The sequence below is a fragment of the Anoplopoma fimbria genome, chromosome 1, assembly GCF_027596085.1.
Source record: "Anoplopoma fimbria isolate UVic2021 breed Golden Eagle Sablefish chromosome 1, Afim_UVic_2022, whole genome shotgun sequence".
Taxonomy (NCBI): domain Eukaryota; kingdom Metazoa; phylum Chordata; class Actinopteri; order Perciformes; family Anoplopomatidae; genus Anoplopoma; species Anoplopoma fimbria.
This window is the reverse complement of record NC_072449.1, coordinates 24,661,554-24,680,579: the sequence shown is the minus strand read 5'-3', so window position 1 is coordinate 24,680,579 and position 19,026 is coordinate 24,661,554. Positions and strand designations below refer to the sequence as shown.

The 19,026-nt window shown below is 40.5% G+C and overlaps 1 protein-coding gene across 4 annotated transcripts in view; it reads right to left on the bottom strand.

The window, feature by feature from the left end:
• LOC129089834 (protein furry homolog) overlaps window positions 1-18,727 on the bottom strand; it is a 42,123-nt gene extending 23,396 nt beyond the window's left edge. For all 4 annotated transcript variants that reach the window (XR_008531173.1, XM_054597335.1, XM_054597251.1 and 1 more), the window contains exons 1-20: window positions 18,549-18,727; window positions 13,095-13,291; window positions 7,977-8,030; window positions 6,960-7,099; window positions 6,736-6,826; window positions 6,472-6,551; window positions 6,294-6,374; window positions 5,209-5,377; window positions 4,938-5,030; window positions 4,714-4,812; window positions 4,045-4,146; window positions 3,606-3,709; window positions 2,995-3,103; window positions 2,736-2,822; window positions 2,455-2,626; window positions 2,171-2,303; window positions 1,870-1,977; window positions 938-1,193; window positions 566-748; window positions 391-477 (exon numbers count right to left, since the gene is read on the bottom strand). Coding sequence is in view for 3 of the 4 variants with exons in the window: in XM_054597335.1 (XP_054453310.1) it covers window positions 391-477; window positions 566-748; window positions 938-1,193; window positions 1,870-1,977; window positions 2,171-2,303; window positions 2,455-2,626; window positions 2,736-2,822; window positions 2,995-3,103; window positions 3,606-3,709; window positions 4,045-4,146; window positions 4,714-4,812; window positions 4,938-5,030; window positions 5,209-5,377; window positions 6,294-6,374; window positions 6,472-6,551; window positions 6,736-6,826; window positions 6,960-7,099; window positions 7,977-8,030; window positions 13,095-13,291; window positions 18,549-18,618 (2,415 nt within the window). In the remaining variant the exon portion in view is untranslated. The remainder of the gene's footprint in view (window positions 1-390; window positions 478-565; window positions 749-937; window positions 1,194-1,869; window positions 1,978-2,170; window positions 2,304-2,454; window positions 2,627-2,735; window positions 2,823-2,994; window positions 3,104-3,605; window positions 3,710-4,044; window positions 4,147-4,713; window positions 4,813-4,937; window positions 5,031-5,208; window positions 5,378-6,293; window positions 6,375-6,471; window positions 6,552-6,735; window positions 6,827-6,959; window positions 7,100-7,976; window positions 8,031-13,094; window positions 13,292-18,548) is intronic.
• Between the last annotated feature and the right edge of the window lie 299 nt (window positions 18,728-19,026).

Below are 19,026 nucleotides of genomic sequence, written 5' to 3'. Positions count from 1 at the left end.
ATCAAACGGTATATTAAGAAACACAATTCGGTAGTTCATAACGGACATTTACTGCATTATCCCTCTCTCAATAAATCTGGACTCTTAGCATCATGTTGACAGCGTGATGATTACATAAGTGAGAGTCAAAAGGTCAACAGCTGCTCAGTTCCAGCTGTTTGTTCCTCTTTTAAACGCTAGATTACCAAACTAAGCTTCGGTCTTGCAGTCGACGTAACAAGCATTTTCTGCTTTGTGAACCAGATTTCACGTCGCTATTATTTAAATGACACCTGTTCTTCAAATAAAAGTAGCTTGAGTTTCTGGAGTAGATGCAACTAATGAGCATTTCACCGCAGTGGCAATAAATCTTGATTGAGACTACAGGTTTTGTTGGGAGCAACAACTTACTGTGTCGGAGACTGCCACATTGACAAAACTCTCCAGGATGACAGGGCTGAGCTGGTCCATGATCTCTATCATTGGTTTATCATCATCCTGCAGTTGACAAAAAAACTTAAAATCAAAGTCTGTAAACTCATCAAGCTTTTAATGTATTCTGTCAGTTTAACTTTGTCATATTTACCTCAGACTGTCCGATGGTCATAAACAGACTTCGTATCTCTTTCAGAATGGCGATGGCAAGTCTGCGGGTGCTCAGCTGACAGGAGCAGAGAAATACGAGTGCTAGTCCCTCCACTGCATGCAGCACAGTGGAGTGAGGGCCTCGCTCTGCAGGTATCTTGACACTTGAGCTGGACTGCAGCAGCTGTGACATAAACATGGAAATAAAAAAAAAGCTGATTTCACAGGTACATGATTGAAATGACACCATAGCACATTACAATTTTTATTCCAACAACGGTCAAAAAACCTGAATGAGTCAAATTGTGATTACTCTTTCCCTCTTGTGAAAGGCACAAAAAATTGTCATATATAACACAAAGGCATGCTGTACCTCAGCTGTGTGTACTTTAGCGGTGTCGCAGCTCTTCCCTGGGGCAGCCAGGGTTAGTTTCCACTGTGTGAGCAGTTGCAGCAGTAATTTGAGGGATGTATCCAACAGTCCCTGGTGAGTGTCTTGGACCTCACGTAACAGGAAGTTAGTGAATCCAAACAGAACGTCGTCACGCCAGTCAGAGAAATCAACCAGCAGACTTTGCAAGGAATTCTGGGCTATGAGACGCAGCTCGTCATCCATGTGGATTGTCAATCTGACAAAGAAGACAAAGAAAAACTAGAATGAAAAAGGATTATTTAGAGGAATTAAATTAGGTCACTTATCTTCTACTGATAAGAAGGTTTAATTTCAGATCAAGTTAGCCTGAAGATTACCCTGCAGGCAGGATTTTAACAGTGCAAAACTCTTATCTAACTCATCTGATGCATTTCTTTAATTTATCCAGCATAAATGTGTGTATAATAAGATCAATTGTCAAGCTTACAGTTGCCTCTTACTGAAATAACCATTAAGTGTAAGAAAACAAACTGAAAAGGGCTTATCAGAATTAAAACTAGGGTGTCATATATGGATGTAACTGCATTTTCATAACACAAGGGTTATCAAATACTATTTCGGTAAGTTAAAGCTGCATTAATTACATTGTTTTAATCACAGTAAAGTAAATCACAGTGTCATGACCATTATGTGTGGATACTGTATAAATATATATATAAATATATAATTTAAATTATATATTATCATTATTATATAAGGTTGGAGACATAAACTGGGGTAGCAGGAAATTCAGGTTCATACTCTGCCAGTTTGTTTCTCCAAACCAACAAACATTAATAGCACTCAATTCATCTCTTCCAGTTAATTATCTTGTCAGACAATGTGAGTGTGCTGCCAATGCTTTGACGTCATCATAAAGGGAGGTGACTCACCGAGAAAGCAGGTCTATGAGCTCTGGCTTGGACATCCCGTCAGGCAGGATGCGAGGAATGGCAGCGACACACGTCCTGAACAAGTCAATCTTGGGCTTTCTTTCACCTCTGTAAAGGTCACATTTACAGCAGGTTTCAAGTGTAAACTGAACTAGCATTGGGATAAATAACCAGACTGTCATCCAGGGTTAATCAAGTTAAGGAGAGTTTATGATGGGACTGGAACCACTTTTAACACTCAGGAGTTTTCCCTACTTTAATGTTTTGGCCGCTAGGATGACAGAGCGGCGTGTGCACTTACGTGATCATGTCCTCGGGCTCCTTGTTCAACATTTGAGCATTAGTCATCATCATGCAGCGTCCCACCTCTTTGTCCAGGTGTCTTAGGATATTGTCAATAGCCTTCCGCACATGAAAATAATACTGTGACATCCCTGTGGAATAATGAAAAACTGTTGACATTGCTGTTACTCATCAGCAAACGGCCATTTAAATTCCACATTTGATGCTTAAGCTGTCACTGCTATTTGAGTCTGCAACAGCATGGCATTTTCAGCATTCCTGACCACGGGCTGTCTCACTCACCAATGACTTTGGCCTCCTCATCCGTCAGCGTTTTGCTCAGGTATGTCTTCTTGACTCGGAGTGTATTCCCAGAGGGTAAAGTGCAACCAGTGTTAGGCATGGGAGGCTCGCCGTCCTTCTGCTGCAGTTTATCGGCTATGACCAGGAATGCTCTAAGACCAATATTCATTCTCTGCACAAAAATATGAAATATTTTGATCAGGGCTAAATGGGGCATTTTCTTATTCTTTACATTTTTCTATAAACACAATAAACTGTATATGTGAATGTTGAAAGCATACCTCTGGGTTAAGACTAAAGGCTTTTGCGGGTTTCCCAACACAAAGAAGGTCAAAGATAATCTCTCTCATGGCAAAATCAAGCCTTTCCTGTAATGGAATGCAAAGAGAAAATGTGTTAAATATGATGTCATGAATGTCAAGAGATACAATATGCAATGAGATACCTTGTATTGGTATATTTAACATAGAGTTACATGAATTATAATTGTGTTACAGTGTGGCTTCTCTATAGGGCAGTATAGCACATTATAGTGTTTACCTGTGCAATGAACTGGATGATTTTCACAAAGATATTGAGAGGCATGTCTCTTGGTACCACACTGCGGGAGCCTTTGGGGAAAAGTGTTGTTATAATGGTGTTGAGGCGGCTGTGGACACAGAGAAATAAACACATTATGAGGATAATACAAGCATTTTAAAAAAGTTTTGTTAAATTACATAGAATACTGTATTAAATTGGTTTACTCCATTGATTGAGTGGAGGTTTATTTTTAGGACAATATTTTGGTCATAATTAGAACGTCCAGCTTGACCCATTTCTGATTCCTCATGTGGGCTCAGGCTCATAAAAAAGTCTGTAAAGCTACTGAGAAACCTGTGGTCCATCTGCAGTGACAATCTGGTGCAGACCTGACCCCAGTTCATGGAAAACAAACCAAAAAAGAATTTCTCTATCTGCAAACACCAATAAAATCACAAACAAGGACGGAGGGTTTGCAGTTAAAATGCTACTTGAATTGACTTTTTTGTTCTTCCAGTAAAGCCAGAATCCATGCCGACTGGAAATTATCATCAGAGGAAAAACATTGTAAAAAAAGCAGTCCGTAAATCTTCCTCTTTGGCTGAGGTCAAGGAGTTTAAGATATTTACCCCTGTGTCGCAGTGTTGCTCTCACACTTGATTCTGATCATGTAGACCCACAACAGTCGATACAGGGACTCCAATGCAACACGAGCCATCTTGGGGTCTCTGCTCTGTAATAAAAACACAGTTATGAAAGAAAGTCAATGACAGAACGGCTTTTCAACAAGTGGCACCCTAGACGTTTATAGTATAACAAAATGACAGAGATCGTTACTGTAATCACACTAGGCTCATATACTTTATTTAATGCTGATGAGAATTGCTGGAATAATCTCTGCATGAAGCATTCTGCTCACTATTATCATGCCATGAATACAATAAAATACCAAGCAACAATTTTGTGCACATTTGATACACACTACCATTATGTATCTGAACAGTCCTCTTTGATGGACAAAGACCACTGTAGTATAATTAAAGGCTGCTGGCTTCCAGGTTCTGTTACCTTCAGATTTGAGAGGCAGTTGTTGAGGAAGACATGCCATCTGTTGAGGAAGAACTGCTTTTGGCTGACACACAGCAGGCAAGTCACCAACGGGTAAAACGCCTGCGTAGAGAACAGTCAGTGATTAGATCTCTTTTATCATGTTAAAATAGATTCACGCTGACTAAATGAGCATTTGAAAAAAAATTGAGTTTGTACTTTGAGTGAATAATTGTGGAATAATGCATTATCTCTGAACCATTTCTGCATTACAGCAATGTATGACCAGTTTTCTTTTGAGGACCTACTGAGCTTTTCTCCTTTTGTTATGCTTTTTGCTGTTGCTGTCAGGGTTGCTGTCTTTCCATTTCACTGTGAACTGCTTTGTTGAAATGCTTTATTGAAGACTTTACATATGCTTATATATACTCCATTGCCTTCATGCTCGTTTAAATGCTTTGAACTGGCAGCCTGTCTTCCCTCATAAATTACTTCTAGTGTGGCTGATGACGTTGTAAGGGAACATTACACAAGAGTGACCTTGAAATGCTTGAGGATTCACAGAGACCACAGGCATCCAGGCAATCTAAGCATGCAGCAGAGGGGCTCAAGAGTGAAATTGAAATGGAGGTCTACAAATCTAACAAGGCCAACAATCAAGTCATTTTTTTTTTTTGCCATTTAACTAACCAGCGAGTGCTTCTTTCTGGAGGACAAGTCCAGGGTTGTGTCGTACAAGCTATCCACAAAGTTCCGCAAGCAGGGTACGTTCACCTCATTCTTCACGGCCTAGGACAACATCACACATGGTCACGTGACAAGACACAGTCCTATGCAGAGCAGTGCTCTTTTACAATTTGAATTAAATATTGTGTAATGCATGGAACACATACTGAAGGAAAAAAACAACTTACTGCTGCAACAGGAACCAAAATTTCAACGAAGAGGCCAGCCAAGGCGTGCTTAATGTCCTTGTCCTTGACTTCCAGGAAATATTGAGCACACTCCTGTAGAAAAAACAGAGTAGTAAATGGTTTAACACATGAAAACTACATTACATGTAGTTTCTACACATAATTTGAAGAAAATAGAGGGGTGAAGCTATAGCTTAAAACACATCATCAGTTTATACTGTAGTAATGCAGGTTTATGACATTCATTAGAGATCATAGAACTCCTTTGTACCTGCATGAACTGAAAAGAAGCTTCAAAATCCTCGACAGGATACATCTTAATTCTAAAGAACTTGACCCCCATGATGAGGCTAATAGTACTCTGGACTACATAAGGACTCTGCTCCTTCTGCCGCAGCTCCTTTAACTCAGTCCTGAACTTCTTCTTCACAGCAGGAAACCTGAGAGAAAGAAAAAATGAGATTCTATATAAAGACATGCCTGTAAAGCTCAGTCAGACAAATCCCAAATCAGCACTTCCACAAAAAAGTTCCTCCACTACAGAGTCATGACGGGGGAGAGACTATAGACAATATTCAGGGAGCACGCCTCCCAAAAATATCATCCCCTGGTCTTACACTTAGTATGCAGACTCTGAGTCTGTGCCCCTAAATGAACTCCTCTCCTAGCACCTGATCCCTTGCCCAAATTGAACCAGAGATGGGATTCTTCAGCTTGTCTAAATTTAGAAGATAATTCATCATGGGAGCTCACGATGAGCATCTCTTAATCTCTTCCCTCGTGCCTGGTAGTGTGCTCATACGAAACTGAATACAGCTGTTTCTGCATCTTAATAAAGTGAGGAGAAATTGTCTCTTATTTATTATTGAGAATCCAAAAATATAACTGTGAATTACACCTGAATACTTTCAGTTCACAGTAAAATTACTGACCTATTTCTTTCTTTCTTGACCTCAGAGAAAAGTAAATATCTCTTTAAAAGCCTCTCTTCTGCAGGAAATTAAGCAGAGCACACTTTTGAAAGCAGGAATGCAGTGGGCTTGCGAACCATATCTCTATTTTAAGGGTTTGTTCCTTGCTGCAATGATCTGAAAACTTCAAATAAACAGACATCAATTTCCAGTCCTAGTTTGGTGTGAAGGGGACCTGTCCAAAAGTGTGTCGTCCCAACAGTCTGTTCCAGTCTCTTGAACAGGGAGATGTTTTGCAGAAAGGCATTAGGAATGACAACACACTATTATGAAACCAAAGCCCAATAGAGCAGAGAATGAAGATTTACAATGAAGACGGATGGAAAAGAAAACAAACAAACAATATAATTAATTATATAACCATAGGTCTGTCTCTCCTACTTACTTGGACTGGGCTAATACTCCTATGATTTCTGCATAGAGGTCTGCTACAGTGTGCATGTTGCCAGTGTTAGGACCACTATACCTGTGGGAAACACAACATGAGACAGAAAAAAACAAACCTTAGAGAAACTTAAAGCTGCAAGAAAGAAAGAAGTGGTGCTGGAAAAACAGAAGCTTACCCCTCCTTGTATCTAAAGTGCTTGAAGGCCAAGTTAATGACCTCATTGACCAAACTGTCGAGTACCGGGTGGAGCGGCATCTAGTTAACAAGCAGGAAACACATTGGCGTGAGAATGAATGTTCTAAAACAAGATATTAGCAAACTACCGGTCACGATAAGTTTCTTTTTTCAGCAGCAGTAAATCACAATAGCTCTACTTTAGTGAGTTTTAAAACATGAAAAAATACAATAAACTGTTGTGCACACAGTTAAGTCAAGTCACCTGTTTCAAAACTTCTATAAGAACAAGAGAGAAGATGAAGTCAATGGCCAAATCCCTCCTTTCAAGTAGATAATCTCTCTGCTGCTCATCGCTGTTAGAGAGACAAAAAAAAACAAGAGCAACAGGTTTGCTACAATTGTACAGTGCATGTGAGATTCATGTTTACTTCTATTGTCCACAAGTAACACATTGATGCATGTAGTTATCAAAGTAATGATTCTCACTTTTTGGACTTGGTGTTGGATCTCGGCCGGTACTCGTGCAACTCCTCCTCTAGTCCATTTTGTCTTTTGTACCAGTCAAACAACGTGCGCAGGATGGAGGGGAGACAGTACTCAGCCAGAGAGCTCATGGTGCTTATCAGCTGCAAGAAGAAGACATACATCGTGCAAATGCATGTTTGTGTTTGGCAGTTCACATACCAAAGTAAGAGATAGCAATCGGCGTTTCCTTTGTTTATTTGTACAGCAATTAAAACTAAAATACAAACAGCACAAGATAATTAATTTATGTTTCATCATATTTCCTAAATTTGAACAACAGATAAAGTAAATGAGGGGGCTTTTAAATGAAGGCCAAAGCTACATTAACGGACAGAGATGAGATTCAAGGGGGAGCTCGTCTTCATTCGAACTTTGCAGAGAGACAAGGTGCCCATGGGGCAGAGTCCTTCAGCTTTGGGGGAGGGAGAGGTGAAGAGGAAGGAACGGGCGGGATGGGCCGGGCACACAGGAAGGGAGGAGAGTCTGGTCGGGCTCGGGAACACAGCGAGCCCTTCATTCAGCACGAGGCCGGAGAAGAATCCTGGCTCTGTGTGGCTGCTGAATGGCCTCATGCAGCAGCACAAACACACCTCTGTGGCTGTGAAAGGGCCCTCTCTCCAGAGCCACGGACCTGCTGGACACACCTAGCGCAGGGCTTGTGCCAGCTCTCAAGGTAAACACTCCTGCCTTTGACTGGATGCGAAAGACCTTTCGGTTTGTGAGCAGGGCTTTCACCCATCAGCTCTTTCTTGTTACAGTGCATCATACTAGAGCAGTATTTAAAAACTGACTTGCCTAGGTGCTCATAAGGAGATGCAAAACAGTTCAATGTTGGTCTTTTATATAATCACTTGCTGGTTATACTGTAAAGACGTGGAGATACAATTAAAACCACACAATCCCATCCTTTAATCTAATTGTGAAATAAATAAAGTTACTGTGTTCATTGCTTTTTTGGGGCTTTTTCACAGCACTTACTTGGTCAAACTGAGGATCTTCTCCCCTCTGCAATGACTTTGTTAATGGCTTTTCCTGAAAAAAATAAAATAAAGGAAAAAATTGTCAATTTACACACTTTTGTAGGTTTTCTTAGTTTTACAAAGTCAAACTGGCGAAGTTTGGTCTGAAGCTCTGTTAAAAGACTGGGTGGAGTATTTTGGAATGGGGACTCATGACAGCCCAGCTAATGAGAGAGCCATCAATCAGTCTGAAGCCAGACATGAGCAGGCGAGGTCAGATATTAGAGATGTGACAGGCATGACAGCTCCCATTATTACAGTCTTCTATCATCTGAAATAAAGCCCTTCATGGGGGATTTGGGTTATACACAGTCTTCTCCGGCTTTGAGCACAGTCCTGACTTCTGTATATCATTAGTAGCACATCCTACTTGTCAGTAAATGGAGGCTGAATGAGTTTAGATATCAAGAGCTGTTGACCAGGATGGTGAATATATGTAACATTCTGCCTGACACAACAGTGTAACACCTGACTATATTACCACTTTAGGCTTCCTTAAGCATTTTAAAAAAAAATTTGGACCAATTTTTCAAGAAATATTTCTAATTGGTTCCATGAAGCAGTCTTTTTTAATTAATTTGAAGAGATGAAGAAAAACTTCTATTTCATTTATTTTTTACAGTAAATCTACACTATACAACCTTAGAAATGGCCTATAAACTATCAGCTTTATCATAGAAATGATGATTACCACAGCCTATTTTTTAGATGTGTCCAAATTATTAAACGCATTCTACCACTAATGGAGGTCAGTGTCACAGTCTCTAATAAACACACAGTGTATGAACATTTTTTTTATAATAATTAACAGTTTGAATTGAATTGGTATAAAGCTTCAATAAAACACATTCAAGCTTTATAAAATGCTATCAAGTTTAATCTGTGTAGAAATAAAACATCTTGCTTGAACACTGACTTATATTAATTAATATTCTGGGAACAAATCAAAATGAGGATAAATACATGAAATTATAACAAAGGTTTACTTTTAGTTTTTAAAGATATTTAACATAGCTTCAGCAGGGGTCACAATCTAACACACACACACACACACACACACACACACACACACACACACACACACACACACACACACACACACACACACACACACACACACACACACACACACACACACACACACACACACACAACAGTAAAATCAGTATGTTTACATTGCCACCTGATCTATCCTTGCACCAATCAAAGCATCTGCTTCCCTTTACCTTTTTGCTACTCTGCTCTGCCAGATTGGTCCCTCTGCTGCCTCGTTGGCCAGACAGCAAATCACAGCACATCACTTACTTGATGATTAATCCAAAGCAGCAAACTGTCTGTTGTGTCTGACATTGACATTGTGTGGGCTGATGGTAATGCCCTCTGCTCTGACCAACTTTTTAGTTTTTTGGACAAATGCTTATTTCTGGGCCAGAATGACAGAAAAGTCAATGCCTCTTGCACAGTCGGGCATTAACAGACTTTACTGCCCTTTGTGGCAGGCTGATACAGCAACACTGTTTGTATTCAATTATCTCACAGATTTACAGCATTTTGTTTACTACATTATTTTTCTGCAAATTTTCTTCTGTATTTGATTAATTAATACGGACTACAGATCGTCGAACTTGACAGATTGAGTTAAACAAATTCCCGTAAATGATGAGGATGAGCAGGAGGGACAACTGTATGCCAATAACTATTAGGCAGGACTAAAACAAATTACTAAGTGGAGTCTACACTGAGAGGAAAAACAAGAACCAACACATCCTCCCTGCAGTTCTCTAGAGGGAGTTAAACTGAAATGACGGGGTGCACACTTTTCCTGTGGTAATTAACACTTCCCTGCAGACCAGGACCGGTGACTAACAGCTTCCTGTATATCACACTCCCTTAAACTGGAGACTGCCATAGCAGCCACAAGTAAACCGACAGTAAATTGGTCTGTACAACCTGCATAAAAACATTGTAAATAGTATTTAAACCATATTTTTGTTTATCACATTTTGGTTGGATTCACACCACAATAAAGGGGAACTATTTGTAGTAAACAATGCTTCAGTGACAAAAAGCTGGTACAAGGTACAGCTCTCTGAGGCTTTTCTTAGTAATATGGATCAGTTGGTCATTTTTAGTTGACTTTCAGAAGCACTTGTATGATACCAATGTGGTGCTGGGAGCAGGTGGTGAGTAGTGCAATAGCTCTTCCCTGTCTGCCTGACTGTCTGTACACAGAATTATTTATGACAGCTGTCGTTGACCCCGCTGATCGGCTCCAACCGTCACTGGAAAGACTCTCAAAGATTTTATTGGAAAGCTTTTATCTTCATCTAACTTTCCAGAAAAGTTCATTAGTCGGCATCTTTAGTCATAATATAAAGACAAGGGCTAAACACAGTAGATAAAAAAAAACAAATGCACATTTTTCAACGACTTGCTGATTAATATTCAAGCCGGAAGTATTTTCCTAATCAAAATATCAGGCATTTGACCGTTAACTGAAAGCCTCAGAATGGTGTGATTATGATTGTGAAAAAATGTAAAACATTCTCTGATTCTAGAAGAGCTGTGCAAAAATATCGAGATGATTTTTAAATGATATTGTATTGAAAAGTCTGCGACTACCATTGATACTTTTTTTTAAATCCTGTTCTAAACGGATTTAAAATGTCCTTTAAATTGCCTCCAATCCCTTTATGTGTCAAACAACACAAAACTGACAGCTGTTTAGCTGAAAGCTGGACCTCGAGGAATGGGACATAAATGGGAGGGACCCAGCCATAGTAACTGACAACTTTACTTAATGCACTTTATTTCATATGATGTTTATGGCATCTACAAGAGTTGTCAGTGACACAATGAAAAACTAATACAGTATGTAATTTATTTTCAAATGAAGTTGTGGCAAGTGTATTTTAGTAAAAAAGTGTTCAGTGACACAATGAGAATATAGTATGCACTTAAATTCATACATCTTTTATGGCAAATACATTTCAGTTCGGTGTGTTTTCTTCTGAGTGACTATGTACTTTTCGTATCATGAGGTGCTTTACAATACACAGCCCTAGATTCTAGCGCCTTACATGAGAAGATTTGCTACTTTTTCTTTTGTCATATATCATTATAAGCTAAATATTGTAAGGCTCTCATATATCAAACAATGGATTGATTCATTAAAAAAATAGTCAGCAGATTAACTGCTCATGAAAATAATTGCTACTTTGAACTACCCTACTTTACCGTATTGTAACAAGTAACAATGCAGTGCAAGTTTACTAAACTCAAATATGAAGTAAGGGGGATATTAATCCATTCATACATAAGATCTCTTTAAATCCTACAGACATTTTGAAGAAACCATGTATGATCACTTACAAAACAACCTGGAACTGCTATGTTGACAAACACTGAAGCCTGTAAACTCTGATGCATGCTCGATGAAGCTATTTAAATATTCCCCATTTTGTCACAAGGCTGCCTCCTTCTTTGTGCTGATGGAGCTGCTGCTTCAAAGAAAACTACTGGGCCTTCAGCCGACGGCAATCACATATTACAACGTAGTTGACATCTCCGCTTTTATGTGTGTGATACTCAGTTGCATGCCCAAGGCCTTGACAGTAATATATCACTTTGAAGTTTAAACTGTTACTAGCTTCATTTGATGCAAGTCAGGCTGCTGGTTGTTAAAAAAATATATATCCGCATATTATGAATTCATCATAAATCAGATGAAAAAACAAGCTCTAAAAAGAGCTATTAAAAGCAGTGGCTCTCAACCTTACAAAGCGTTGTGTCTAGTTGGGGCCCTTTGTCACATCTCAGATTTTCTCAGCAGTTCCATCGGGAGAGATTTCCCTTCAAAATAGTTTCAATTAAATAACTTTTAGAGGCCAATTTGAAAAACACATTGTGGTGTGTATGTGTGTGTGTGTTGCGTGTTGTTGAAGTAAACCTTACAGTGTAATATATTGCATATCAATGCTGACATCTGTATAAGGAAAACAAGTCAAAAGTTTGGACACACCTTCTCATTCAACTACTTTGAAGAATCTAAAATATAAAACATATTCTGGTTTGTTGAGCATTTGTTTGTTTACCACATAATTCCATATGTGTTCCTCATTAATCTACAATGTAGAAAAAAAAAAAAAAGAAAGAAAGAAAAACCAGTGAATGAGAAGGTGTGTCCAAACTTTTGACTGGTACTGTAGTTGGAAAAAAATGTTAAAAAAGGGGGCCCTTAGAATATTTATCTTGTGACTCTGAAGCTGTATTTTGGTAACCACTGGACTAAACCATCAAACTGTACATTATTAAGTAGTTATCATAATCATCTCAAGCTACGGCAATAAAATGCTACTTAATCATTAATGTTTGGTAATAACAATCAAATACTGTTATGCATTATAATATAAATCAAAGAGGACATTTTTCTGCATAATGAGTACTTTTTACTTTACATTATTCAAACAATATACACTGTACTTTAACTTAAGTCGATTTTAATTATTTTAACTTGTACTGGGGTACTTTTTAAATTGTTGTATTGGTACTTTTATTTTCGTAAAGAATCTAAATACTTATTTCACAAAAGTTTGTAGTTCATTAATGTCAAGCCAGCTACTGTGAGGCTTCCTGTCTGACCTTTTTAGAGCGGGTCACAACCTGGAGGTCGGGACACCCACAAGGGGTCATGAGATGGTTAACAGGGCTACAAATAAGACAAAACTAAATTAACCTAAAAAGCAATGTGCTTATGTCTGGGATTTTTCTTTTTCTTTTTACTTCCTGAATAATTTCATACAGTTTTACCAGCCTCTAAAAGTATTCAAATGGAACAATCTGAAACATCTCAGGCTGTGTTTTAACTGCACACAGCTCATATTCATGCAACCTCTAATGAGCTGTGACAAGATAATATCTGATCTGAATACCCACATCCTATTTTTTTTGATTTTGTCTCAACTTCTGAAGCATGTGACAATCTCCACACATCTCTATCAAAAATATCAACAAAAGCCAATCACCACAGGACACAAAGAGCAGTAACCCTTCAGTCTGTTGCTCTCTGACGACTCACCAGCGGCTCGGCCATGATGAAGCGGATCTTGCGCTCTGACATGGTGGTGAAGTTGGCGAACAGGCTCTTGAGGACGTACTCGCCCGGCTTGCTCTCCGGGTCAATGCTGATGGGCAACATGGCTGGCGGGCCCTTCTCTCCCTGAGGACAGCAGACTGGAGGGATGGGGGGTTTACTGTATCCGTTCCCAGGCGAGGCTGCGGAGAGAGAAAGCATGAGATGGTAAACAATGCTGTTAAGTCAAATATTACCAATTCAAGCTCAAATTAGTTGGACAGGACCAGACACAGATCTGTTTACGAAGGGAGATCACCGAATAGAGTATTACTGTGAAGCTTCCAAACATGGACATAAAGTTCCCAACATGTTGAACATTCCTGAGGGAGCCGGTCCAAAGGGCACTGGCTGGCCCCGAGTCTGCTCTTTCTTTCCTACCGCTACAGTTAACGGAGCGCATGTGGAAATTAAAACACCACGGCCAGCAGCTGGTGTTTTCATTTCGTACCAAAGATGTCATTGCCCTTTGAGGGAAGCAAAAATCTTGTGCATGTGACCATCCTTCAGCCAGTGTTATGATGTGGCCAACGTTTAATTACGGAAGGCCCGGCTTAGGCCATAAAAACCCTTCAAATTAACACACAAGTTAAAATCTACCTTAGTGTTACACTCTGCTGCTTTCAGACCCAATAGTGCTAAATATAGTGAAGGACCGCATACAAACATCTCATTAGAACAGTGAGATTTTTATTTAGCCTGAAACTCTGCAAGCGCTAACTGCATGGTCACCTCACACACTGCCATAAATCTAAAGTGTTAAATATTCAGAGCGGACAGAAGAGACTTACTGCCTCACAATGAGGACCACATTTCATTCAGACACTGCAATCTGAGCGTGTAAAAGTGTGTGAGTATAATAAATAAATGTTACTGGACAGAAATTACATCAGCAGCCGCAAAGGACAGCTTGCACTGCGTCAGGAGAACAATGCATCTGTCAAAGTCACATTTCAAACACCAGACTTTGTGGTCAACATGAGTTTTGTTTTCTTTGCTTGTTGAATTATGGATCATAACTGTTTCAAACACTTGTTAAAAACTGATTTGGTTAGAGCTTACAGCATATGAAAACAGATCAGCCTTGCAGCATACTTCTGATAAGTGCAACTGTCGTGTTGAGAGATTTCTCTGAGACCACTATGTGAAATGCTGAATTAAATGAATGTGAGATAAGAATATTAGAATCAGTACTTTAGCATACTGTAGGCCTGTACCTCATGTTTAAGCACAACAAATGCTGACTCGATGAACCTTCAAGTAATTTACATTCATGTTTTCATGTTGAGACAAGACAAAAACCTGGAGTATGTATTAAACAGATGAATCACATAGCTGGTAATTTTATCTAATGACTTCTGTGGTCTGCCAAAAGAGGAATTAGACAAACAGGAGCTTCAGTTTTCTTGCAGATCAAAGGTTGGGAGGATACAAGCAGCTCTAATTAATTACCTAAACTGCTTTATTGAAAACTATTACCTATTTACAGGTAGTTGAAGGAAACTGACAAAAGAACGGGGAACTGAAATGCACATCAGAACAAAAAGTGTGCCGACAAAAAGAGTTGAGTGAAATCCCAATCAGCATATTACAGAGGCTGTGCAGTTAAAGTATGCAACTCTGACAAAGCTGCACAGGAGAGACGCTGTGGTACCAGTAAACATGTCTTCCTTTCCAGGTCTTTTCAGGACACAAAGCGTTTGGATATCTTTCAAGGAATGCCCGGCACGTGTGACGATCTTTCAGAACACGTTCCCCTCACATCTGGCAACTCAGCACCTACCCAGGCCCTTGATGAAGCTGATGACGCTGGCCTTACTCCAGCACACAGCCGTCCCGTCCATAGTGGGGAAGGAGGATATGGTATCCAGGTTTGTCTTGAATCAAGGCAAATGCTTGCTAATAAAATCCACCGACGTCCATGTCTTGTGTGTCAGATGGCACTGCCCTGCTGGGCATAGTTTCCATGGCGCGCGGAGCCGAACGGCGGGTGTGTTTCAAAAAGTGGGAGTAGTGTTTGGTACGGGAGACCACGCAAACTCTAGATCTCTCTCTCTCCCCTTCTCTCGCTGAGCTGCTTCTGCTATGGCTTCCCCTAGCCTTGTGACCACCCGGTGCCTTCCAAGAGTGAAGGTCAGGCAGGAATTTTTAGCTGAGGCAGAGCCCAGCGATGAGGTCCAACATGCTATGGTGGCATAGTTGTGTGACTATATTTATCCCGGGGTACACACTATACTGACAGAGCAACCCTCCCCTTTCCTCCACCATCCTAAAGCACGAGGGACACACCACCAGAGTGTAAACACCATTGTTGATCAGGCACTGCTTCTGCACACTTCACTTCAGGCGAGATTTTTTACACTTTTTGAAGCAATGCAGTCGTAAACACCATATCAAATAAATCTCAGACTTTTAGGTAACTTTCCAGTCTGGATGCAAACACGTCTGATTTAATGAACATTTTAAAGGGCAAAACTTGTTAGATCAACATATCATTTTTAACAAAATTTAAAACTTAAAATAGGAGGGGAGGAGAGCAACCAGTGTGCATATCAAGTCCTTTCTGTTTCCCTCTACAAAGACTCAGATGCGACATGTGACTCTGCAAACAAGGAGCTCAGGCACAGTGTGCATTACATCATCGCCATGCTGGAAACACCCTGAGCATGGTGGTGCTCCCCAGAGGACAATGCAAACAGGCTAACAAGTGTCCCTCTGGCACACACACATTCACACATACACACATGTGCACAGAATGCAGTTCACTATATAAATCCGAAGAGACCGTCCCTCCGAGTAAACAACCGCCCTTAGAGGCTGTTTGTGAACAGAGTGGGTGGATATTTAGACACCACTGACCTCCTTTGCTGAACCAGAAATTCCAATGTCAACATAGACCATTGGGAGCTCTTTGTCCAACTGCTGTGAGAAGCATTGACTCTGCATTTCTGTGAGAGACTAGTGAGCGATCTATTGGCTTTGAAATCGCAAATTACTATTTAATACTCTCCTCCACCACTGTACAGTATTACACTTCTAGGCTGGGTATAAAGGGACACTGTTCTTAGGTGCTCCACCAAAGGTGGGAGTTAATAAAAAAGTTTGCGTCATGTAACGTAATGAGTGGGAAAATGTTGTCGTCTGGTTTGGATCATAAAGTTTAAGGTCAAAGGAAATAACCCTGTTAACTACTAGATGTGCCACACCAACTATATTTCCATATTAAAATGAAACAGATAAGTCACAAGAGCTTACATTTAATCGATGAAGTAATTTGGATCCTGCAATGCTGTCTGGACTTGAAGCTGAAATATCTTTGCTGAAATATTTACCAAAAGAGGATGCAGGCAACAGCTAGAACCAATAAAGCAAGAACCTCCTAATACTAATACATTATCACAAGTTCACAGTTTGAGTGTCCAAAAAACAAAAAATTGGGGAGAGTGGGAGAGTGATAACAGACCTCTGTAAAAAGCAGATTAAAATGTCACTATCAAACTATTGACCGACGGCCCTGTTTTAGCAAGCTGACATCATGCTGGAAGCTGCTCCCTGCTGTGAGGGAGTGTTTCATTTATAGAAGTATCCGACCGTAAAAATCCCCGGGATCTGTCTCTTCAAGCTAAACGGAAGGGTTCGTCTATGAATAGCTTATGCAATTTCATTCACTGTTGAAACACTATTTTTAGCTCCTCAAGAATAGAGCACAAGTATTGCACAGCACACTTATAGTAGGCCTGTACCTCATGTTTAAGCTACTAAACTGAACTGAACGAAAATTGAGCACAATTACGTTTCATAACAGAAACAACTGAACTGGACATGTTTGACTACTCATAAGAGGAGCACCGCTGTGCTCGGCTCATTGCAGCTCATCTCCTGCTCTGATTGGTTGATGGTGGACCGGCCTTCAGGCAATTCAAACACCAGACCTGACGCCGCTGCTGCACAATGACAGTTCTGTGCAGCTGGTTGTCACTGTTTTATTAGAGCTGGACACACTGACTTATGAAAGGCCACTGTCTAAAGGACCTCCACTTTGTTTACCCTGTGGTCACAGTGCAAACATAGCTGATAGTCAGCAAGGAAACACACAGTTGTTTCCAGTCTTATTCAAACCTGATCAACTATATATATTCAATAATTAAGTGTATATATATATATTCGTATTTTACATATAAGCAGCTAATATGTCTGGAATCCTAGTGATTTCAGATGACTTTTTATCTACTACACTGTCTTTCTTGCCATCTTGTGATTCGTTACGTAACAGTGCATGTAAACGGCAGCAGAGAGATGGGATTATGATATCACATATTGAATGAAAAATGTTAAATGCATAGCTGTGGGTTGCTCCGGTTGATATGGCACAATGAGTGCCTGTGCCTTTATCAGAAGAGTGACCCACTATGAGGGATTATGCAACATCATCAGGAGATGGCTCAATGTTTTGTGTTTGGACAAGGACAGCATGTTCTATGGTATCCCTTTTCATTCAGATTCAATAGATGTGCACAAGCTACCACGCTGCCTGAGAGGTAAAGCTGACTTGCTGGCAATGCTCATTTTGGATCTTAAGCATCGTCACATGTCAGATATGTTACTAAATTGTAACAGGGATCTTTACTGCAACTGTTTCATTGGCCGAGGTGACATTTCCTGGTAAGACTACTGCCTATTTTATCCCTGCTTTCTGCTTGTTTTTCTTCCAAAGACAGTCCATCTTCATGGTCAACCTCTCATATCTTACATAAAACAGAACTACGCCATGAATCGGATGCAAAGAGGCATCCTATCCCATCCTCATGGGCCGTGATGGGAGGCAATGGAGCTGTGAGCTCTGGATACAATATGCAACCAAGCTGAACCTCCGCTAATCCTATTACTGTGCCCTCGCACTTAATAAGAGCTATTTAGACTCTGTCAGAGACTCACAGACTGAAGTAAATAAGGCTAGGAATTAAAGAAAATCACTAGATATGATAAGCATACATCAGCAGAACCTACTGCGTAGTACACAGGATAATGTTAGTAATAGTAACTGTACCACAGTATACTGTTTGCCTGTGAAAAATGAGTAACTTCTTCTTAGACAATAACTCTTGCTAGATACTTATCTCCCTGGCTGTTGCTATGAGACAACTGAAAACCATTTGGAGTGCAGTCCTCTGTTGCTAAAAGTATGATGCTTCCAAGTTTGCAGCAGCTGGCGTGCTAAACAATCAAATCACACTCAGCTCATTCTGCAACAAGCAACAGCACATCCCGGTCAGACCACAACAGGAACAAGAGGCCATAAAAAGTCAGGTTCCGCAGTGGAGTCAGTTAGCAACGTCAGCTGAGGACAAAAACCACAACAACAACAACAACAACAACAACAACAGACAAACTGCTACTCACTGCCGCTCCACGATTTCAGCAGGGATTTGATGCTGATTTCAAAGAAGCCTGAGTCCTGCTGGCTGGCCATGGCTGCAGCTTGCCGTTGAGTGTCTCCCCCTTTACTTGTGGTTTCCCTCCAGTAGCAGCAGCAACAGCGGCAGCTGAGCTGGGACCAGCAGGTAGCTCCTGCTGTCACCTCTCTGTGACGCACACAATGCTGTGCTGACGAGACCCTGAGAGAACACACTAGCCCTGCTCTACTCCTCCTCTTGTGTCCTGTCCTTGGCTATCAGCCCTCTATCTCTCTCTCTCTCTCCCCTTCCTTTCACTCTCTCTCAACATCTCTCTCTCTCTCTCTAAAGCCGCGGCAGGCAGTGGGCGTCAATGCAGGCTCCCTTTAAATAACTGCGTGGAGGCTGAGAGTGCAGGAAGCAATCCTCTTAGCGGAGTGCAGTTAATAATAACTGCTGTTTGTCTGCGTGCAGGGCCTGATAAC